The 23,246-nt window shown below is 54.3% G+C and overlaps 1 protein-coding gene across 1 annotated transcript; it reads right to left on the reverse strand.

The window, feature by feature from the left end:
- Positions 1 to 7,350: 7,350 nt before the first annotated feature.
- LOC142057147 (SITS-binding protein-like) lies at positions 7,351 to 22,471 on the reverse strand. Its single transcript, XM_075092613.1, has 10 exons — positions 21,887 to 22,471; positions 19,333 to 19,504; positions 18,262 to 18,469; positions 17,991 to 18,141; positions 17,547 to 17,744; positions 16,817 to 17,085; positions 14,955 to 15,091; positions 13,300 to 13,421; positions 12,357 to 12,536; positions 7,351 to 7,751 (listed from the first exon to the last, which is right to left on the reverse strand). Exons 1-10 carry the CDS (start codon positions 22,343 to 22,345, stop codon positions 7,578 to 7,580), a joined length of 2,070 nt encoding a protein of 689 aa, XP_074948714.1. The 5' UTR covers positions 22,346 to 22,471; the 3' UTR covers positions 7,351 to 7,577.
- Positions 22,472 to 23,246: the final 775 nt, after the last annotated feature.

Here is a 23,246-nt window from a genome sequence, read left to right on the forward strand (position 1 = left end):
GGAGACGGGCAAGAAAACTGAGTCCACATGAATCCAGCAAGGTGGATATCTGAGAGAGGCCTTCTGACCCGGCAGCGTCACACAACCAAAGAAGCCGTGCTCTGCTACCGGGCAGAGGCTTGGCAATGCTCTCAGCCAGCGCAGGCTAAAGTCTAGGCAGCAAGTGAGTGCCTGCGTTCTCTTAGAAGACCACCGAGGTAATCAGAAATGAGATTATTCACTCAAAATGGATTCCAGTTTATTGTGGGAACGTTTACACCTTCTCTACTGCATACTGACTTAAATGGACCTGCGATAGACAGGCAGCAGGCTTTCACCCAGTGCAAAAAATACGTAATTGGAAATTGCATTCGAGACAGCCACCTTGTACGTATGCCCCTTGCCTTCTGGCGCCACTGATGGGAATGCGAGCGCTACCTTAAAAGCCTGAGCCGCGGGGCTGGGGGGGACAGCGGGGCGCCCAGGGACTCTCCTGTGCTGGGGCCAGGCCGCTCCAAGGGGCCCAGCCCTGCCCTGGGGATGCACCCAGGCACCCCGGCTGGGGGCGAGCAGGACGGCCCCAGCAGCCGGGCCCAGGACGACGAGGCCCAGGAGGCGGCTGCTGTCGCTCACGGCCAGAATCCGTTACAGACACACTCGGTCTTGCAGGGTGGTGGCCTGTGCATTACAGGGACGCTGGAATGAGATCACAGCCCTGGGGGTGGGGACACCTCTGCGAAGACGCGGCCCCGCATCACACCAGGACACTGCTCGCCCCCAACGCGGGCACCAGCTCCGTACCGCAGCCGCCCAGGGCAGGGGCCCACGGCTTCGCGCACGCTGCTGCGCACCAGATGGGGCTCTACTGCGGAGAGGCCACGAACCGCTGGCCTGCCTCCCCGATTCCTGGCTGCACGTCTCCGAGAGGTCAGCCACTGTCCTGCCCGAAGAAGGGCAGAGGTTGCACCATAACTTTAAGAAACAAGAAAAAACAAGGAGCTTTCGGAACAACGTAATTTCCTTTAACTTTTGGTCGCCCTCAAGTGGTCAGGTAGCTGGACCGGATGATCCCTGTAGGTCCCTGCCAACCGCTCTCTTCTCTTCTCTTCCATTCCCTTCTCTACTAGATCAGCCTCGTGAATAAGAGCATAGAGGAAAACTATGCGAGGTTCAGAGCCTGTGTGCCACCGAGGCGTGTAAGCTCCATCGAGCACCAGGTCTCCGTGCCTTTCCTCATAGGAGAGGCACTCCCGTCCCTTCACCATGCTTGGGGCCCTCGTTGGACTCTCTCCGGTATGTCCACATCCCCCCTGCACTGGGGAGCCCAGCGATGGACACAGCACGCTTACCAAAGGGGGCTTTTTGTCCCCCCAACACCGGGCTTCTGCCCTCTCGCCGTGGTTCCCAAAAGCTCTGTGATGTCACCAGAGAGTCACCTTGACTCCCGCGACATCGCTCACTTTAAGGCGTGGGGCAGCCCTGAAGGGGCCACAGTGCTGTTCTCGAGCCTTGGGGACAGACGTCTGCAGGTGGGGGGACAAAGGACCCCCATCCCGTGAGTTCCCTGCCCAGGGCGCAGACAGGATCTGCTGGACAGGGACGACAGCAGGACCCGGGGCGCTGATCCCGACCTGCCGCACCCCCACCCTTCTCCTGCCCTTGCGGAGAGACCACGAACCGCTGGCCTGCCTTCCCAGTTCCTGCCTGCACGTCTCCGAGAGGTCAGTCACCGCCCTGCCCGAAGAAGGGCAGAGATTTGACCACAAGTTAGAGAAACAAGAAAAAGCAGAGAAGCCTTTGGTGCAACGTAATTTACTTTAAATTTTGGTCGCCCTGAAGCGGTCAGGCAGCTGGACTGGATGATCCTTGTAGCTCTCTGCCAACTGCACTTATCGTACCTACCCCTTCGCCTTCTCTTTTCCCTTCCCCTACCCTTTTGCTTTCCCTTTCCCCTTCCCCTTTCCCTTCTTTTCTGAATCACTCACGTAAATAACAGCATAGGGGAAAAACTATAGGAAGGTCAGAGCCTGTGTGCCACCGAGGCGTGTAAGCTCCATCGAGCACCCGGTCTCCGTGCCTTTCCTCATAGGAGAGGCGCTCCCGTCCCTTCACCATGCTTGGGGCCCTCGTTGGACTCTCTCCGGTATGTCCACATCCCCCCTGCACTGGGGAGCCCAGCGATGGACACAGCACGCTTACCAAAGGGGGCTTTTTGTCCCCCCAACACCGGGCTTCTGCCCTCTCGCCGTGGTTCCCAAAAGCTCTGTGATGTCACCAGAGAGTCACCTTGACTCCCGCGACATCGCTCACTTTAAGGCGTGGGGCAGCCCTGAAGGGGCCACAGTGCTGTTCTCGAGCCTTGGGGACAGACGTCTGCAGGTGGGGGGACAAAGGACCCCCATCCCGCAAGTTCCCTGCCCAGGGCGCAGACAGGATCTGCTGGACAGGGACGACAGCAGGACCCGGGGCGCTGATCCCGACCTGCCGCACCCCCACCCTTCTCCTGCCCTTGCGGAGAGGCCACGAACCGCCGGCCTGCCTTCCCAGTTCCTGCCTGCACGTCTCCGAGAGGTCAGTCACCGCCCTGCCCGAAGAAGGGCAGAGGTTTGACCACAAGTTAGAGAAACAAGAAAAAGCAGAGAAGCCTTTGGTGCAACATAATTTACTTTAAATTTTGGTCGCCCTGAAGCGGTCAGGCAGCTGGACCGGATGATCCTTGTAGCTCTCTGCCAACTGCACTTATCGTACCTACCCCTTCGCCTTCTCTTTCCCCTTCCCCTACCCTTTCCCCCTCCCCTTCCCCTTTCCCTTCTTTTCTGAATCACTCACGTAAATAACAGCATAGGGGAAAAACTATAGGAAGGTCAGAGCCTGTGTGCCACCGAGGCGTGTAAGCTCCATCGAGCACCCGGTCTCCGTGCCTTTCCTCATAGGAGAGGCGCTCCCGTCCCTTCACCATGCTTGGGGCCCTCGTTGGACTCTCTCCGGTATGTCCACATCCCCCCTGCACTGGGGAGCCCAGCAATGGACACAGCACGCTTACCAAAGGGGGCTTTTTGTCCCCCCAACACCGGGCTTCTGCCCTCTCGCCGTGGTTCCCAAAAGCTCTGTGATGTCACCAGAGAGTCACCTTGACTCCCGCGACATCGCTCACTTTAAGGCGTGGGGCAGCCCTGAAGGGGCCACAGTGCTGTTCTCGAGCCTTGGGGACAGACGTCTGCAGGTGGGGGGACAAAGGACCCCCATCCCGCGAGTTCCCTGCCCAGGGCGCAGACAGGATCTGCTGGACGGGGACGACAGCAGGACCCGGGGCGCTGATCCCGACCTGCCGCACCCCCACCCTTCTCCTGCCCTTGCGGAGAGACCACGAACCGCCGGCCTGCCTTCCCAGTTCCTGCCTGCACGTTTCCGAGAGGTCAGTCACCGCCCTGCCCGAAGAAGGGCAGAGATTTGACCACAAGTTAGAGAAACAAGAAAAAGCAGAGAAGCCTTTGGTGCAACGTAATTTACTTTAAATTTTGGTCGCCCTGAAGCGGTCAGGCAGCTGGACTGGATGATCCTTGTAGCTCTCTGCCAACTGCACTTATCGTACCTACCCCTTCGCCTTCTCTTTTCCCTTCCCCTACCCTTTTGCTTTCCCTTTCCCCTTCCCCTTTCCCTTCTTTTCTGAATCACTCACGTAAATAACAGCATAGGGGAAAAACTATAGGAAGGTCAGAGCCTGTGTGCCACCGAGGCGTGTAAGCTCCATCGAGCACCCGGTCTCCGTGCCTTTCCTCATAGGAGAGGCGCTCCCGTCCCTTCACCATGCTTGGGGCCCTCGTTGGACTCTCTCCGGTATGTCCACATCCCCCCTGCACTGGGGAGCCCAGCGATGGACACAGTACGCTTACCAAAGGGGGCTTTTTGTCCCCCCAACACCGGGCTTCTGCCCTCTCGCCGTGGTTCCCAAAAGCTCTGTGATGTCACCAGAGAGTCACCTTGACTCCCGCGACATCGCTCACTTTAAGGCGTGGGGCAGCCCTGAAGGGGCCACAGTGCTGTTCTCGAGCCTTGGGGACAGACGTCTGCAGGTGGGGGGACAAAGGACCCCCATCCCGCGAGTTCCCTGCCCAGGGCGCAGACAGGATCTGCTGGACGGGAACGACAGCAGGACCCGGGGCGCTGATCCCGACCTGCCGCACCCCCACCCTTCTCCTGCCCTTGCGGAGAGGCCACGAACCGCCGGCCTGCCTTCCCAGTTCCTGCCTGCACGTCTCCGAGAGGTCAGTCACCGCCCTGCCCGAAGAGCAGGAGCACACTGAGATGCCCCTGGTGTCACTCATCTGCTCCGGGACGGTCCCTGCCGCTTGTGGCACCACAAGCACAGCCCCGAGGCAGAGCAGGCAGGCACCTCTTCAGCGCTCGTCTTCATCAGCTTTGCTGCTTCCAGGGCAGGTCGTGAGCTTTCTCTCTCTGTCGTTTGCAGCACGAGATGGCATCGGAGGAGGAGAACTTGGCAGAGCAGGGCACCTCTTCCCCTGCTCCCAGCACCAGCCAGGTGCCCCAGGCCGCGCCGCTGGGTGCCTCTGAGGAGCCATTCTGCACGATCTGCCAGGACACCATCACCAATGAAGCCTCCGTGAGCTGGTGCGGGCACCAATTCTGTTTTCCCTGCATTTGGGAGTGGACCCGCAGACAAGCCGTGTGCCCAAACTGCCGGCAGCCTGTTCACCGCTTCCACAAGTTGGGAGCCAACAACCACGAGGTGCACATCATCGCACCCGACAACAGACGAAGGCAAGGCCGCCGCTCTGCAGAAAGCAGGCGGCAGCGTTCCTCAGGCCGCCAGCATGGCAGCTCTGCCAGAAGAGAGCACGGCGGTGGCCACGCCAGGGCCCCAGAGAGGAGCCGAGGCAGGTCCCCGAGGCGGCACCACCGTGACCACCGACGGCACCAGCACGACTCCTCAGGAAGCAGGAGGCGGTGGCAGAGCAGGGCTTCGGACGCTGCTCACGACTAGGGCTGAGCTCCAAGGCCCAAGCGGAACGTCCCGGCCTCCTCGTCAGGAGCGAGCACCGCCAGCAGGCACGCAGGCATTCCTCCAGGGACCGGCACGCAACGCGGAGCAGATCCTGCCGCAGGTCCCGCAGCGCCAGGGCACAACCTCGGCAATCACCGGCCCACCGCAGCAGGCAGCCGTGGCCCAGCAGGGACAGGGAGCGTCCCCGGCCCTGGGAGAGGCAACGGAGCAGGTCCCCCAGGCGAGGCCAGGGGGCCCATAGGAGGCACCCGGGCCCCACACACGACTCCTCTGCATGGCGGAGGCAGTGGAAAAGCAGGGATCCTGACGACGGCCGAGCTTCAAAGGCCTCAATGGCGGGACGTCCCAGCCTCTGCAGGGAGGACCCGATCCCCGCACAGGTCCCGCAGCACTGGGGGCTGACCCCACTGGGAGCGGGAAAGAAGGAGGGATTGAGAAGAGGGTTCAGGTCTAATGCCCTGAACAGGAGTCCCAGCCTATGCCAGGAGAAGGGAGTGCAGCCAGCGCAGAGGCCAGGACTCCCCCGGAGAAGGGCGTGCAGCACGGGGCCGAGGCGGGCGGAAGCCCCGCAGCCCTGCCGGCGCAGAGCTGCTGGCACACCCGACCAACAAGGGAAACGCAACACTCGCCCTCTGACCATCGCCTGCCGAGGCAGCGCAGCCCTCCCGGGGACACGCAAGGCCCTCGAGCGGTGCCTGTGGTGCTGCCGAGGGGCACCTGGACGGACGGTGGCGGTGGGTCAGTCGCCACCTGGGTTGGCTCTGACTCTGGCAGCGGCAGCCGGCAGGATGGAGCCAGCCCCGCTGCTCCTGCTGAGGAACGAAATCCACGCAGAAAGTTCTCCTGGCGTCTCCTCTTGTGGCAAATCAGAGACTGGAAAGGGACCTCCGGAGACCATCTCGTCCCAGCAGCTGCTCGAGCAGGGGCAGCCAGAGCAGGCTGCCCAGGGCTGCACCCGGTCAGGCTTTGACAATCTCGAGGGATGGAGCCTGCAGAACCCTGCTGGGCAACCTGTTCCAGGGCTTGCCCTCCCTCCAAATAAACACGTTCTCTACCACAGCTAGCGAGAGCTTCCCTTGTTTCAGCTTGTGCTTTCTTATGCATCTGAGCAACCTTCGTGGGTGTTTTGAAATGGCCTAGGCTCCTGGTTGTGCCTTGGTATCCTCATCCAGCCCCTCGTTTTCCTCTCGGTGCTGCCCATTGGCCTTGCTGTGTACCTCTGTGGACCAGGGAAGGAGCTCGGGTCTCACCACATCCCCTCCTCATCTCTTCACCCCTCCCTTCTCTAGGCTTTCACATCTGAAACCCATTTATTCCTATTGCGTTGTTTTTCCTCTACTTATTTTCAGGGGAATATTGGTGGCAGAAGCTGTTACCCCTTAAATCTCAGTTTTTCAGCAGAGCTGTGGCTTGGTACAGCAGCAGTTTCCACATACCCCCAGCGTGCTTCATTGCTAGAGGCTGGATGTGCCCGAACGTGGCAATACTGCTGGAAGCACTGCATGCAGGCTCAATCTTGCCCCAGCTATCACCTCGTCCCTGCTCCCAAATGCCAGCCTTTGAAATCACCCCATCAACGTACACGTTCATGTCCCATTAATCCATAACTTGCACTATCCCAGTAGCTATTAATCTCCTTAAGGTCATAGTCAGCACGTGGGACATCGCTCCAGCAGAAGACATATCCATAGGCAGAACAGAAGGCAGCCAGTCACACTGGATGCCCCTTGTACTGCCAGAAATAACTGGAAAAACCCATAAAATTCAACAAATCGTGAAAAGCACTAGCTGGGGCACGCAGGGGTTTGGTGCTGAGATCCACAGTTCTTATGTCAAGGTGGGCAATCATCCTGTCTGCCCACATCATGCTCTGTTAGAGCCACTCCTTTCCTTTATCAAGTTTAGGTTAGTCAAATCAATTTTTCTTCCACAGAAACCTGCTTCCAATAGACCCAGAATTCACACAATTTTCTAATTACCCTTGAAGTCAGGCTCTTGCTACCAGAGCCTCTCCTGGGAGAGCAGACACGCAGCATCAGATGAGAGAAACAGGGAGCACTTAGCACATGTGATGTCCATGCACACGAACAGAGCTATCATAGTTAGTTTCCCCTGTATATACTTTTTTCTTTAAATGCAAAACATCCCATCTGGTGTAAGCTGAGAGTTGTTTATCTCCTCTTATGGAAAACCCACTCTCTGGACAAGGCAGCATCTTTGAGCGTGGTGCCAGGGGCCTGGAAATGCTGGAGGTGCCCACCTAAACCCAGAGACACACACACACTTCTCTCTCCACCCTATCCCCCGACAAGGAAAACCCTGGGAAGATATAGGCCAACATTCTGCGTGGATGGATGTTTGTGCCAAAGCTGTATTTCCACTATTTTAGAATAACACCGATTGAGAAAAGAGTCAAACAATTTCCGCTGCAATTTAAAAAAAAAAAAAAGAAAAAGAAAAAAGGGTGTTGGAAAAGTGCAAATGGGCTGACATAGTCTCACGGAAGAGCGAGCACATTTGGCCAGCGCTGCTCTGTAAGAGGTCAACTGTCTGAAAGCTGCAGCAGTCTGTGAATTTAAGAGGTCTTTACAAAAACTGGCACCTCCGCAAGGCTGGCAGAGTAGTTCCTGAGGACGGTGCCTCCGTCGAACACGTGGGCAGTGTTGGTGTCCATCCACAGGTGTCCTTCTCCAGGCAGGTAGATATCTCTCCACATTTGGCCTTTTTCTGTTACTGGGGCAACCAGGACCTGCAGTGAAAGAGAGAAAGGGGAAAAAAAAAAAAAAAAAAAAAAAGAAGTTTAGCACATGACGGATCCATCCATGCAAGCAGCAGAGGCCAAAGGTGGTGAGCACAGGGTGTCCCGAATTGCAGTGAGAAAGGTGATGCAGTGGCCTTCATTTTCCCAGGGCTGGGATCATCCCTGCCTGCAGTAGCCCTAAAGTCCATCCAGCTCATGTTTTGGAAGACATGAACAAAAAAAACGCATCAGAAGTCTGCGTTTCCTGCAAAACAAAGCTCGTGCTTTTAAGTTGAGCAAGGCAGGGGGGATGCAGGCAGAGCAGGAGCACAGGCTGGCCAGCAAGTCCCAGGGGCTGCAGGTGGGTTCAGGCTCACATGAAGCAGCTTCTGAGGAGGTTTTACAGGATTACAATGGGAATTGGTGGCGCAGAGTCAGGGTGAGCGGCATCCCCGTGCCACAGAAGGGATTTGTGGCAGAGTTAGGAATTTCCCTTTCCTCCCATGACCCTGTGCTTGGGAGGGTCTGGTTCAGGCAGGCTCTGATACAACTTCTTCAGCGAAGTCAAATATAATCTGATATAAAGCCAAGCAGAAACTTGTATTTCAATTGGAAATGCACATGTTATAGGGGTGGGAGAAGAGCTTTAGCTCCAGGCTGCTAAAAAGGAGGATTTCAAAAGCCCTCTGCCTGGGGCTGCTCTCCAGGATACTTAACCCTCCCTTCTCAGCTTTCCTCTCCTGCACTTAGGAGAAAGATCTGTGTTTCAGCCTCTCATGCTAATTAAGTGTAGCAGGTTACATAAGCCCCAGGAAAAGCTGGTGTTCAAAATATGCAACATGATATGTACAGCCTCAAGCAACACATTCACATTTATCATTCTATGGACTCAAGGTTTCTTTGGAGTTTCAAGGGACATAGCTGCCCAGTGCCCTCACATTAAAATCTCAGCCAGTGGCCTTGGCATACAGGTAATTGCATTTGAAAAAGCATATAAAAATAAAAGCACTAAAAATGTTGTTCTTGCGTCAAACCAGTGAGTCCCATTCAGACACGAGGCGTAAGAAGTGTGCTCTGCTTGCTCCTCCCCAATGACTTAGTCAAGGTAATCCAGTCTCAAAAAAAAAAAAGGCTAAAACTCTGTCTTCCTTGCTTTATGGGAAAAGCACTTTTCAACATTCTGAGAATATTTACTCCTGACAAAGGTGCTCATTTCAGAAACTGAAAGAGGTCTTCAGGGCCCTAAATAAGAGTTTTGCAAGAAAAGCAGATCTTTTCAGAAAAGAAAAAAACCCCAAACCTACACAGAATCAGCTGCTTTGGCTTCAATTTAAATCTACTTGAACACCGAGGCTTTGATTTGTATTTGCACAGAACTGGGTTCACATGATGATGAAGGAAGAGGGGATGATAGGAAAAAAGTTAACACTCTAGAAAGGCCATTAAAGGAGGAAAAAAGGCTAAGTAGTGTACACTGATATTAGATTTATGGATCAGTCCCTCTTAAACCCCATTTTTGGAGGTCCCAGTCAATAGCAAAGAGCAAGTGCTGGGGACTCATCCCTGCAGCCCTTAGGGATGCTCCTCGAGCTGCACACCAGCATCATCCCAGGGAGACATCGTGGTGTCTGGCACACTTTGGGGGACGTTGTTGGACCCTCCTGCCCTTTGGAATACATTTGGCAGCCAGAGCTGGCTTCCCTGCCTCTTGCAGCGTCAAGCAGCAGCGCTGTGTCACAGCCACAAAACAGCACGCGCCAATATTACTTTTGCCAAATCAGTGCAACTTGTCTCTTTGCTATTACATTTCAACATGCTTTGCTGGAAGGATTCGAGAGCGGTCAGCTCCAATTCCCCTTCCCAGTAGTGGAAATTTGCTCATGAGTAATGCTGGAATATGGCTGTGGGGTGTTAAATCCATTTTCAAGACCTCTAGTCAAGGATCAAAGCCTCCTCAACCGCTGCAGTCCCACACCACATCTCAAAACCACCCACACAAACCCAAAGCTGTTGCTGTCCCATCTGCTCGAAGGGGGCAGAGAGATACTGGCATCCCTTCGTAGCCAGAAAAAATCTGACATAAAAACCATTTATTGAGCGCTCTTCCTAATTTGACAGATGTGTCGTCCCACCAGATTCAGCATGAATGTACTGCTGCCAGGAGATGTGGATTAATGAGATCTGGAAGTAATAAGCGTACAAATCGCAGACTGAAAATCAGGTTTCCAAGCAGGGCTGTCCTCCCAGCACAGTTACCCCCCAAAAAAGCCTAAGGTGCAGCTCAGGAGCTAAAGGCTTCAGCAGTAGCACAAAGCCATGCTCATCAGCACCCTGCAGCAGCTGCTTGCACTGAGGGATGATGTTCAAAAGGTTTATCCCTGTGTCCTAACACTTATTCTTGCCTCAGACCTTACTGGGACAGAATCATCCTGTGTATTTTCCAGTAATTTATTATTAATGATGCTCCAAATTGCACCAATGCCATTTCTGGAGTGCATTTTATTCTCCTAGCTTCCAAAAACCCAGCTTGGAAGCAAAAACATCCCCATCTAGGCTCTCCTGCCACAACCTCAGGCTCTGGGGACCGGGCGGGGGGGGGTAGGGGGGTGGGGCAGGAGTGAAAACCAAAGTCAGACAAGATTTTTGCCAGCCTCCCATCACGCTTTATCAGAAATGCTTGGCCCTGACAAGCCTATGGAGCAGACACCACATTTTTCCTGCATTTTAGGAGCTCTCAGCCAAGCCGTAACTCCACACCTCCTAGGAGATAGGGCTGACGCTGCTCCGACCTTCCCACCAAAGGCCACGAGTTTGCCCTATTTTACTGGGACTCTCACGGAGACCACATTTCTGCCTTGGCCAATTCAATTGCATCAGGGATTCTTCAGTTCAAGTGATTTGGGGGGAAAGAACTGTGTTTTAGCTTCCGTGCAGTTATAGCCAGTTACCACTGTTACTGCCCAGACCTGTGCTCTGCAGCACGCTGGGACAGCAGAAACGCCTCGGCTCCCTCCAACCTCTGCGTTCACACAACACCGATCTAACTCTTATTTGTGCCAAGGATTTGTATTTTAAAAACATCCCACCTGATCATTTGAGCTCTCTACTTTTTAAGAAGCAGCAGAAAGACATTTTAGCAGTCTTCTGCAATGAAAGTTTCCTTAAAGAAAAACAACAAGCAAAATTATAAATTTAAATTGCAGAATTTGTGGTAAGAACCCCAAGCTTGGAAATCAGGTATTGCAATTTCTGCTCGAGGCTGCAGGCAGAGCCTGTAAATATAACTGCAGCATAAGCTGGTTTTTATTAAAACAAGAAAAACTACTGAACTTTTTGGAGTTTGGATTTTTTTTTTTAGGGAGACCGTGTCCCCATCATTAGCAGCATCCCCGTGTAAAGGCAGCCCAGCACGCTGCAAGATGAATGCAGTAGTATGAACAGAGGATTATGCTTTTAATGAAGAAAAAAACCCCAACCCTGTAGGAACTGCTGAAATCTTGAGCTGCTGATATCCTGCACCAAGGCAAAGCAGGAGGGACAAAGATTAAGTGATGCCACCACACAAAATAGAAGTTCTCCTTATAAAAATGGGAGGATGAGGCACAGTTTTCTTTAAGAAAGGTCTTTTTCTGAAGACCTGGATTGCCTTTCCAAGACCTTTTTTATTCAAAGCGGCCATAAATCACATTATGTGTCATGCCTTCTATGTGCTAAACAAACATTTCACAAGCTGTGATGGGATGAGAGAGGTGCGTTTTCAGGGAGGGAGATGGGAGAAACTCCCCCCTACACAAGCCACAACCAAGGTGTGAAAACACCAGACTTGCAAGGAATACTTACAGCATAAAACCACTGAAATCTGAACAATTGGGGAAAAAAGAAAACTGCAGGGAAGCAGATGCCAGCCACGTTTAAATCTCTACTAGGAAAACGGATAAAAAACATCAATCTGTGTTAAACACGCCACAGATGTCTTGATAACGTTCACCTAACTTGTGACAGCCTTATAAATTTGATGGCCTCCATTCAAAACTCTCACAGGGGCTGAATATATCCTCACTGTAGCTGCCAGTGGGGTAAGATATAGCTTCAAATGAGTAAACCCCATAGGCAATATATTGGTCAGCAAACTCAACTGGGACATCGATGTAAGCCTGAATTTGGGCCCCAGGGTCTGTGCTTACTGATGCTCCCCATCTGTTCTGGGTTGCATTTGATTAGGATTGAGGAAAAACCCCAAAGCGTGGCTAGAGGAGCCCCCTGAGAGGACCAGGAGGCTGCATGTGGTGCTGCTCCTTGGTCGTGATGGGCTGTAGCTCCAAGTAATGGGATTGACGGCCTGAAAAGAGGGGGAAAAAGAGCAATGCTGACCATCAGGAGGTGTCTTCCAACAGAAAGAAAAAAAAAACGAAAGAAAAAGTCTTGTTGACTCTTCATTTTGCATAAATTGCAGATCCACAGGAGCCAACAGGGTCCATCAGCCCTTTGGGTCACCCAACCTCTGCATGAGCGCTGCATTCAGGTGGGGTGCAAAGAGGCGGAAGGGCGAGCGCAGGGGGCACCTTCCTTGCCCCCCATTACCCTTGGAGGGCATGCAGTCCCTGCGCTGCCTACCTCATCTCCAATGAGAAATTCATCCTCTATGGTGAAAGCGGTTGGATCCGTGGGACTGAGCCACCACGCCGGCCGGAAGATGGGGTACCCCAAACTAAGCCATTCCTCGCTGTACTTTATGAGGAGTGGCACAACAAAGTCCCGGTGCCTCTGTATGCATTGCCGGGTGAGATTCAGGACCTGCAGGGTGGGGGAAGAAAGAGAAACCTGTGACAAGTCCTTCATCCAATAAACAGGAAAGCAAGCAGGAAAAGAAAGAAAAAAAAATATATATATTCCCTTGGCAAGAGAATTGTAATGTCCTAATCAAGTTATGGCAGCTAACAAGGTGCAAATGGGGTTGATACAGTGGATTTATTCCCATTTAGATGGGAAAGCTGGGGACAGCAGCTGGCAGGTGATATCTGCCGGGGTGTTGATGTCTTTAGCCAAAACAACGAACTCTTTTGCTGCTGGCGAAGAGATTTAATGGCATTTCCCCCCCCGTGCCCATGATTTTAGGAATCGCTCTCCCCTTTTATTGCCCTAAAGGTGACATCCTTGGGAAAACGCCTCCAACTGTTTAAAAAGATCTTGAAGGTGAATCTGCAGGCTTCGCTCTGCTCTAGATATTAACTACCTGATCAAAGTGTAATTAAACAACTCCAGCAGCAAAAGGGAGGGAGAGAGACACGTGACGACTGCTGTCATTTCTACAGGCGCTGCGATACCGGCCCCGTGGCTGCACGTAGCACGTGAACTCACATTGATTCAGCAGCACAAATACTGCTGAGAGCGTACAGCGATCTGGTTGCTGGGGCAGAGAGCAGGGTTTTGTGGGTAGCAAGAACAAGACAGTGATTTTTAGCCTCAGCTTTCCCCAGTAGGGGTTTTAATGGCTTTTGGGGGTGTTTGTCGTGTAAGGGACACCGCATCCTGCTCTGCAGGGCATGGGGGTACGTACCCAGGTGTCGCAGCAGAGCCAGGGCGGCGTGCTGAAGGCCATCACGGGGAGAAACGTCATGATCTGCAGCCACCGCACGTACAGCTCCGGGTCCCCTGGGGTGTCACTGGCCAGGCTCCCTCCTGCCGGGGACAAGGAGCTGAGTGAGGCTGCTCAGGGCATCTCATCAGGGGGTGACTCCCAAACAACCTGCTCTCCATGTGGGCAGGACATGTTACCCCATCGCAAAGGGGGCTGACTTCTCCTCACCCATGCTTTCCTTCCTTCAGCACCATCAGCAAATGTCAATCAGACATCCATCTCTGGCCATTTTAGGACCAGACATGCTGGGGGTGATGTCTCAGGAGTTTCTACATTTTAGCAGAACATTGTAAAAAGGGATTTCTCTCCTGCAAAGAAAAATGTTGGGAAAATGCTGGACTTCCCTGCCACTTTGATGTGCAAAGTGCAGGAAAAAACTCCTGTAGTTTGGATCCCTTCAAGTTCATGGTGAAAAAGTGGTGGAGAAGCAGAGGATTGCTAACCAACTGATCAGAAGCATGTAGCGGAAGGTTCCCCTCAAACACCAGAGGGGCTTGGGAAGGACAGGAGAGGATGGGATGGGACAGGGAAAGGGATGCAAAGCCCTTGGGGCTGGAGCATCTCTAGGAGTCACGCTCCGAAAATCCAGTGCAGCACCCCCGCAGTGCCAAGGGCTCACCCAAACCATCCACAAAGCCCCATTTCCTCCGGGGGCTTTTCACACGCCGAGTGGCCCCTGCGCACTGCTGCAGCTCCCAGGGCCCGGCGACACGAGCCGATGGACCACGCGCGCCACAACACGCTCCATGCGGGGGATCTGCTCCGGCGCCTGGCCGAAATAAGCCAATGGGTTCAACCTTTGAGGAGGGAACTGGCATGCTGTGGTTGCCTAGGCCTTGTTTTCTAAGGAAAACTGGCTAAAAATAGAGATAAAATTGAAAGATGCTCAACAACCCCCTTTTTCAGGGCTGTCTCTGCAGCTCCGCTCTCCGGGTCTGATACTTCACATGCAGCCTCTGCGTGTTTGGGGCAGGTTTTAAACACAAATAACCCAGTCACCTCCAAGAAGAGGGGAAAACCAAGCTGCTTGGCCCTGGTTAAATAATTGTTTCTTGACTTTCAATGTTTTTATTTAAGGATTTCTCAAGCTATTGTGCTTTGGAGCAGAAAAACAAACGAGGAGCAGGGCTGCTGGTGGTTTAAGAACATCTATTTCCCAGCCAGGAGCCTGGGCATGCAGCTCCCTGGCTCCAGGCTCCCTCCTTGCATTTGCCGGGTGGGTTTTAGCTCAAGCAGAGCTGTGAGAGGTGGCAGGCTGCCCTCCGCCTGTGGGTAAGGAGCTCTGCGAAGGGCATCCCCAGAGACCTGCTTCTGGGACTGCCTATTAAAATTTACAGCATGTTTTTTTGTTTTTAATTCCTCAGCCGATTCCCTAGTAACATTCAACCCAATCAAGTCAGCGCAGCCAAAAATTGGGTACCGGCAACAAAGGGCTTCAAGGATTTGTAGAGCACACCTAAGTGAGATGGTGCAAACACACCTCTTGTGCTCCTCTCGCCTGAACAACTGCTGTAAGAACCTCTGCAGAAAAGCCAGAAATAGCGGGGGAGTGGAAACAGAAAAGAAATTATTACCTACTGCATCGGGGATGAAGAAGTTGTAGCCCAAGAGGCTGTAGTGCAGCACAGAGGGAATAACACCCTTCAGCCCCGCGTGGCTCCAGTCCGAGCGCAGCGGGCTCATCTGGACGAAGAGCGGTAGATGACTGGATCTGGGCGAAACGAGCACAAACCCAATGGTTTTAGATGGTTCACAGAAGCCAAAGCTCTCCGATGCCTGGCTGTCTTGGCAGCTGCTGTGGTCAGATATGGGCTTCTCCAACGGCTTGGCATCTCCATTGGAGGGAAATCGGGGCTCCCCGGTACCGCTCCCACCCACTGCACTGAGTTTGGCAGCCCCAGTCCTCCTCCTCCTCCTCCCCAAATCCCCTGTTCAAAGCTTCCTCCCTACTTGATCTCACGAGGACCGCAATTTGGTGGCCCTCCTTGATGACAGCACAGCCACGCTCTGGGTTGTAGCCATCTTCCTGCTACTCCTCATACAGCAACACTGACCTGGGGGGGGAAGAGTGCTCACAAAAAACATACCCGTGGCACCAGTGGGGGTATCCCAACAGCACCCTGAGCCCCGGGTCCAGGCAGTTCCCCAAACCCAAAGCATGAAGCTCCTTGCCACACAGATGGCCCAGGGGACATGTCCTGCAGGAAGGATTTATCTTCCTGGCTTTCATTCGTGCTCATCTGTTTCACACTGAGCGGCTGTCATTTCTGACAGCAGTTTTACCTCTCTGCCAGAGGGAAACATTATTTCCCCCCCCTATTTTTTTTTTCTAGTAGCATTTGTACACCTTGGGTTTATTGGCAGGGCAGGGGTTCATGTTGTCAAGCAGCCTGCTATGTGAGTCAATGTTTCTGGTGGCCAGAAAGGGTCAAATCTGGATCTTCATGACGAGGTTTGGCTTGAAAAATGGTCTGGAGCTCATGTAGCTAAGGGAGGGGTTTCGGTCTGAGTCTGCTTGCTCCTAGAGTTTCGTTTCCTCCTCAACCTCCCACCCATTTGCTGACTCCCCAAAAGGATGCTCTCATCTCAGGAGGTGGTAAGGCTGATGCAATGGCTTATCAAACACTTCTGGTATGGAAACTGCCCACCAGGAAAGGTATGATCCTGGACAGACTGAAAAATGGTTAGAAAAGGGGCTATTTCCAGCACTCTGGTTTTCTAGACGGCTGAGTAAGAGCCCATCACCACCTCAGCATGTGAAACTTTGCTTTTTCATTGAAAATGAACTGCTTTGAAGTTGCCTTCTCATGCAGTTTACCATCAATGCCTCATCCACAACATGAAATAAGTCATTTGGCAAACAGCCTGCGTATCCATTTGCATCTGCCAAACATAAAAATAGTGGGGGAAAAAAATAATAGTAGTAGTTTTCAGTGCCTTTAACCAAGGGTCTTGAGGCATGTTACAACTGCTAATTAATAAATTAACCCTGTCGTGGGCTATGCAAGCATGAAAAGTGAGAAAACTGCAGTCATTTGACACCACAAGCAATTAGCAACACAGGGATTTAGCCAAGACTCCAGGGTTTGCCCTCTCCCTCCTGCAGAAGAGGCAGCGACCTGAAGCTCGAATGGCCAAAAAATGACAAGATGCATTTTTATGGCATCTGGCATTAAGGCATTTAAGCATTTTTGTCCTTTAAGACAAAAAAACACAAACCCCAAAACAATTAAAATGCTCTGAAAGAGAGAGGAAGAGGAGATAAGAGAGCAATCCCTCCCTACATATTGCCCTAGACCACCTCTACGCTGCTTCCTTGGGTGCTGAGCGGCATCTCGGCATCCCAAGGGCGTATTTAAAGCATCACCTCAACCATCTCCCAGGCAGCTCACACAGCCGTCGGGCTCCAGCAAAGCATCATCTCCTTGGTACCCACCTGGCACCAGCGCTGATGACAGTGGCATTGCCCAGCGTCGCCAGCGCCTCCGCCAGCGCCCCAGTGTACCGGTCACCCGCCAGCTCGGCAGGAGGTGGGACAGCTTGCTCCAGGAAGGCATTGCCCTCGGCGCCCTCGAAGACGATGTACGCGGCCCCCAGCGCCTGCCGCAGGTGCCGGGCACGTGCCAGGTACCAGCCCAGCGCCGCCTCGCTGCTGACGTTCAGGCGGGCACAGAGCCGCCCCTTCCACGTGGTCAGCAGTGGGACCTGCAGCAGAGGACGAAAAGGTCTGTCGGAGCCATAAAACATCGCACCAGCCCCGGAGCCCACGGCCAGAGGATGCCTGCTCAGCTCCCGCCCAGCCCCACCAGTTTGCACCATCGCAGTGCAACACAAAGGTGTAAACCCTCCCTCGACACCCCCCCCCCCCCCCCCCCCCCAAAATCCCTGAGTTGATGGCAATCTGGCATATCATTAAAATGACTGCAAAAAAGGGAACTGGGAGGATTTTCTGAACACTGGTGACTTTTAAAAACATCTTTTTGAAGTAGAAATTTGAAAGCTGCTTCCTTGTGAAACAGGAGAAAAGCTGCTCCCCCAGGCATCAGTTTGCACCCGTAGGGTTTGTCCCAAACACAGAAGGATCCGGTTGTCCCCCTCTGTGGGTGTTTATTCAGCTTTAAGTTTTAATTATGTGGAGCAGCAGGGGCTGGAGGAGGGTCTCGTACCGAGCAGCCCCCGAGCCGGGGCTGCAGGCTCAGCCAGTAGCTCGCCGCCTCGCTGTCCCGCAGCGAACGCAGGAAGAGCGGGGAGGCGATGCTGGTGTACGGGGACAGCGTGATGGAGAGCTGCAGCGGTTTTATCAGGGAAGGGTCCCAGGTACGGGCCGAGTCGTGCCTCTTCGTCCGCTCCGAGGACACGTGGTCCTGCAGGGAGGGAAAGGCAGAAAGGCTCAGAGCCACAGAGCACCGGCTGCTCCGTGTCACCACCCGCATGGGGTGAAACCCCAAACCCAGCATCCCTTGGCAGGGAGGGGAGGCTCACAACCCCCACACCCCACAAAACGGGAGCTTCTGCATTTCACCGGTAGGGATTTAACGGTGCTGAGAGCCGGGCCGATGGCAGCTCTCCACCCGCCTTTCGAGCCCGAGGGCCGGCAGGACGGGACGTACCGCGGCGGCGAGGATGGCGGTGCAGCGCTCCCCCAGGGCCAGGACCCCCTCCTGAAGGTGATGCCGCTTCAACCTCTTGACCAGCGACCTCAAACCTCGTTTTATTTTGGCAGCCGAACCCACCGGGCCATAATACCGCCAGATCGGAGACCTGCGTGGTGGAAAGAGCCAGCGGGGTTTGCACCTCATGCTGGCACGGGGTGCTCGGGGCAGTGACTGGGACGAGGGCTTGGAGGGCACGCCTGTAGCTGGGAGGGAAGCAGCATCTTACCCCAGGAGGGCCGTATCTGGCAGTGCCCGCGCCTGCCCCGCGAGCTGGCTGCCCACGTGCCGGTGGGCGGCCGCGACGTCGGGGCTGATGCAGAGGAGGTAGCGCAGGGGCACCGCGGCTCTCCCCGCCGGCGTTCCCAGGCAGAAATGCCTGTTGCTCTCCAGTGAGAGCAAGAGGGGCACATCGGGTACCACCGTCACCGTCACTCCTTTGGGGAGAGAAGAGGAAAGTGGTGTCTCAGCAAGCGCCTGGCTCCTCTCGGTCCTCACACTGGTGGCCACAGGGACAGGGATGTGCAGGGCAGAGCCTAACTGGTACCAGGACCTCCCGGATTCATCCCAGCCACAGATCTGGCCACGCAAGCAGATCCCCACTGTCTGCTTCCACTATTCCCTTTTAACCTCCAAAATGCCTTTCAAGGGGTGGATTTGCTCCATTTTTTGCCTTTTTGCTCTGCATTTAGCTCAGGCAGCAGCTTCAGCTTCATCAATGCAGGGCAGCTGCAGATCAGCTGATTAATTTGGGGGACTATCTGAACTTTGGTGTTCTGCGGAATAATCCAAACATCCACCCAAAAATGACAGCAGCGTCTAAACTCATAGCTACATCCAGCATCCCGTAGCAGCATCAGGCACCTGTGAGCTTGGGGTGAAGCCACTTGAGTGGAGCTGGGGGATGTGGCGATGGACACAAACCTCAGCTATTAAAAAAAAAAAACAAAAAAACCCAAAAAAACCCAAACAAAAAAACTCCACAAAACAATGAAAAGGACACACTAAGAGCATGGAATTTCCCTGGGGTGACTTAGGCCAATCCCATCCTCTTGGGTACTGGCTTGTAAATGCAGCTTAGCTGCGCTGAGGTTTAATATCATGGCCTTTTCCACAGGGATGAGGCAGTGTGGGATCCGTCCCTTGTGTCCTGCTGCCAGTTGTCCCTACATTTGTAGGATATTTTAACCTCTGAGACACCTACCCTGCTCTTAACTAGTTACTTTATAGATGAGAAGAGGGATGGAGAAACCCAGGGATTAATAGCAATAGGACATTGGAGAGGGAAGGGTGCGATTACCTGTTGAACCTAAAAAGTATCTCTCCAAAACAGGCCCGTAGCCAGCAGGGTTTTTGCTGAAGTCGCCACTAACGAAGGGCTGCGCGTGGCTTTCGGCGCCGTTGAGCGGCCAGCGCTGGGCGCGGATGCTCGCCCCTCCGTACCAGGAGACGTTGGCCATGGAGAAGCAATCCTGCAGCCAAGAGAGCATCATCAGATGGCAAGAAATGCCTCGGGGTGAGGATGAACATGTGAACGGTTGCATTTGGAGAGGCAAAACCCCTTCACGTTATCACAACGTTGTCGGAGCAGTCACGGGACAGGTCTTTTCCCAGGAAGAAAAACCCCAACCCCATGAGATTTAGGTGTTTCATGCAAAAAGCAGTGAGCGCTCACTCTTTGCTTTCTGCATCTGACCTGGTAGAAGATACTCAGGTTTAAGTTTTCCCTCCACAAGAGCTGGGCTTCCAGGTAAAGAAAAGAAATGCTGAAGTTCTGTCTGACCATTCAACCATTCTCAGCCTGCGGTTTGTTAAAGTTATCAAATGATGTAAGTGCAGGAAGAGGAAAAAATTGTAGCACAAGTCAGTAGTGCAAGTTATGCGCTTTGTTTACCTTGAAGAAAACAAAAAAAAAAAATCTTAATCTGAGTAAAATTAAATTGCTCTGAAGCAGCCTGGAGATCCAGAGGTAACTCCCACGCATGTCACCCCACCTCGGAGCACCCACCCAGGTACCTTTCTGCACCCAGCCACAATTACCAAAAATTAACGGGTTTTTGAGTCGCTGGTGAAAAAGTGCTGGAAACTAAGCAAAGAGGCTTCGCAGGTGTGCGTTGCTGCAGGACAAGCGTGACAGCGGAGGGGGAAATGTCAAGGCAGCGGCTTTAAAATGCAGCAAGAGTGCTTTCACCAGCCCAGCCTGGAAAAAATCTGTTTGGTTTGTTTTTTAAAAAAAAAAAAAAAAAAAAGAAAAAATCTCTCCTAAGTACTTCCTGCAGTGTTTCTGGGGTAAATTTACAACCTGAATTTGCACCTGCGTGCACACGGGGAGATTTTAACCCTGTCGTGAGCACTCATCTCAATAGCACTGCAGTGTCCCTGGGCTAATTTGTGGGGTTTCTGCTCTCCCCCAAGGCAAAGCCTCCCTCTTCCCTGAGGGCTGGTAACAAAAAGTACTTCCCTCAGCGAGACTAAATCAGTTCGGGTGTTTGGGGCACTTCTCATAGTGCTGATGGGTCAGCGGGGCAATGAGCTGCTGGCCCCCGGGGGACATCCCCGTCCTCGAGCCGCCTCCTTTCAGAAACCATCAGTTTTAGCTTCAAAGCCCGTAAAGCTTTCCCCTTTCTGCCAAAGCGGGGGATCAGCAGGGCTTAGCATCCCGTGTGACTTCGCACGCGGGGCCGGGCTTCCCCAAACGCCTGGGAACCTGGGGCAGGCAGAGGGGGCCCGGCGGCCCCCAGCTCGGCACAGCACACCCCTGCTCACCCCGACCCGACCCCAAGGCTCGGGCAGCGCCCCCGGGGACCGAGCTTGTTTCTGCCACAGGGGCAGAGAGAGGTTAAGCCTCACTGAGGGGTGGGGAGAGGAGACGTAAATTATTAAAGTGGAAACCCTGGAGGCTCAGAGTGGCTGTACCCAGGTGCCAGCTGAACTAGTCAACCAGCAGGAAAGGAGGGGGGAAGCCTATTCTTAACTCTTAAGTTTCCCTGGATCATTTCCCAGCAGTTTGGTTTTGGCTTTGTTTTGGGTTGTTGGGGGTTTTTTGTTTGTTTTGTTTTTCTTTGTTTTGTGTTTTGTTTTTTAAAGCAGGGAAAACACATTCTTCCCTGCTCATCCTCTCGACCGCCCCAAATTGTTGTCAGCAAAGGCAAACCAGCCCCACACACGGTGGTTGTGTTCAGGCAACACCTTCCACCTGCCCAAAACAATGTCAACAGGTGATTTGCAGCTAAAGGGGAAAAATTCCCCATCCCCACGGGATCCCATCCCGCTCCCTCGCCTCTCCCAAGGCCTGTCCACAATAGGACAACGTGGTCTGATGTGGTTTTTCCTTCCCCTCCCCAAGGCTCATTTTCAGAGTCTGCTTTTATTTAACGAAGGGAGAAAACTGGGAAGGATACAACAAAAAAAAAAAAGGCCCCATAAATTTTTGCAGCAGCGGACAGGGATTAATCCCATCCCGAGAGAGCTGCACATTGTGTCTGTGGTTGGAAGAGACCTTTCTGAGCTCCTCACGTTTCTCGCCAACATTGTGATCTTAAGCGGTTATTTATTCAGTCTCTATATAAACATGGTTCTCCCGCCCTGGGGTTACCAATGCGGCACCAGGAGGTGGCCGCCACAGCCCCCCAGTGTTTTGGGGGCTCAACATCAGGGCACAAGGCTTCCAAAGGGATTTTTCCTCCTCTGGGACCCTCCAGCTCATGGAGGCTATGGAAAGTGGAGTGCCCCCAACCATGCTGCGATCCCATAACCATGCTGGGAAATTGTGCGTTCAGACCAGATCTTCCCCGCTTTGGCTCATTTCACCCCAAACGCCACGGTTCAGAGAAGGGCACGGGGGTCCCCGTTACCTTCAGCATCACGTCGGGGCGCAGCGGGGTCCAGCGGACGCCGTAGCACTCGGTGGCGGGGGCTGGTGGGGGCTCGAGGGAGAGCCGGAGCTCCGCGTCCTCCTCCCAGGCATAGCAGAACTGCCCGCCGTCGTGCCAGCAGCGGTCCCGCGGTGGAGGTGGCTCTGTGGCTGGCACTCCGCCCACCGCGATCACCGCCACCGTCCGCCCCGCCGGCAGCGCCCGCAGGAGCAGGGCACCGCTCCGGCGCTCCCACAGCATCCCGCCGGCATGGCCCCGCAGCACCCACTCCTCGGGTGACTGCTCCAGCGCCTGCCAGGAGATGATGCCGATGGTCATGGCGAAGAAGACAGCCACGCCGAGGCAGCCGACGGCTCCTTTCCAGGGCTCCGTCATCTCCCTGAAGCCCGAGGTCCAAGCGGCGTCGCGGATTTGGCTGGTGGGGCGAGTGAGTGGCATGGTGCTGATCGCAGGGGATGCTCCAGGTCCTCTGTCTCTCCCCTCCTGTAGCAGCACAAGAAAGAAAACCCTCTTCTTGGACTGCTCCAAAAGAATATTAATTAAAAAAACAAACCACAAAACAAAAACCACATTTAAAAAAAATGAAGCCCCAACTCTTCTCTCTGCAGTGACCCAAAGGCGAGAGGAATCCCTTTCGCAGCCTCCCTCTGCTGCCGGCAGACCCCGCTGCCGGGCTCGGCGCTGGCAGCTCAACCCCTTGGCGCGGCCGGCGGCATCCGCTCAGCGACGCCGCCCGGGGCCGCGGGGAAGCCCACGCGTGGCCGAAAGCCGCGGGAGGGGAGACGGGGCAGCAGCCGGCGGGAAGCGAGGCCGCGCTCGAGCCTCCGCACAGCTTTGGGATTTCGCTTCACGAAGCGGCGGAGCTTTGCTTCTCGGTTTGCAAAGCAGCGGCACATAGCCTGGGGGCGCAGAAAAAATATAGCAGGGCTGGTTAGAGGAAGGGGGGGAAGGGAAGCAACACCGGTTTTCCATCCCCCTTCCCTCTTGCCTGTACAAGTGTTTGATTAATGCCCACAGCAGGGAGAAAAGTTACCTGCGGGCAGGGTCCGGTGGCGCTGGCTGAGCCCTCGCTCGCGGAACGGGCGCCCGGTGCCCCGGCCGGGCAAGGGGCCACCTCCTGGGGTGGGAGCGGCTTCCCCCCGCCGCCAGCCCCCCGTCCCGGGCGGCCCCGACCGCTGCCTCCTCCTGCCAGCCCGCCCGGCTGCTAGGCTGCCTTCTGGGGCCAACCGCGCGTCGGGGACGGGTGCCACCTCTCCCCGGCTCCGCCACCCACCCCTCGCGTCCCCCGCCACCACCTCCCGGCAAAGGCGTAGCCGCATGCTCTTACCTGAAGGCAGAT

This window comes from Phalacrocorax aristotelis, chromosome 5, assembly GCF_949628215.1.
Source record: "Phalacrocorax aristotelis chromosome 5, bGulAri2.1, whole genome shotgun sequence".
Taxonomy (NCBI): Eukaryota; Metazoa; Chordata; class Aves; order Suliformes; family Phalacrocoracidae; genus Phalacrocorax; species Phalacrocorax aristotelis.

What these genes read in the sequence shown, in the direction of transcription:
- LOC142057147 (XM_075092613.1), bottom strand. Translation starts at nt 22,345, where the DNA reads ATGCCACTCACTCGCCCCACCAGCCAAATCCGCGACGCCGCTTGGACC. An exon ending in CCAGATACGGCCCTCCTGGG is followed by an intron (nt 18,142 to 18,261) that starts GTAAGATGCTGC and finishes TCCACCACGCAG; the next exon opens with GTCTCCGATCTGGCGGTATT. An exon ending in CTTCATCCCCGATGCAGTAG is followed by an intron (nt 13,422 to 14,954) that starts GTAATAATTTCT and finishes TGTCCCCGGCAG; the next exon opens with GAGGGAGCCTGGCCAGTGAC.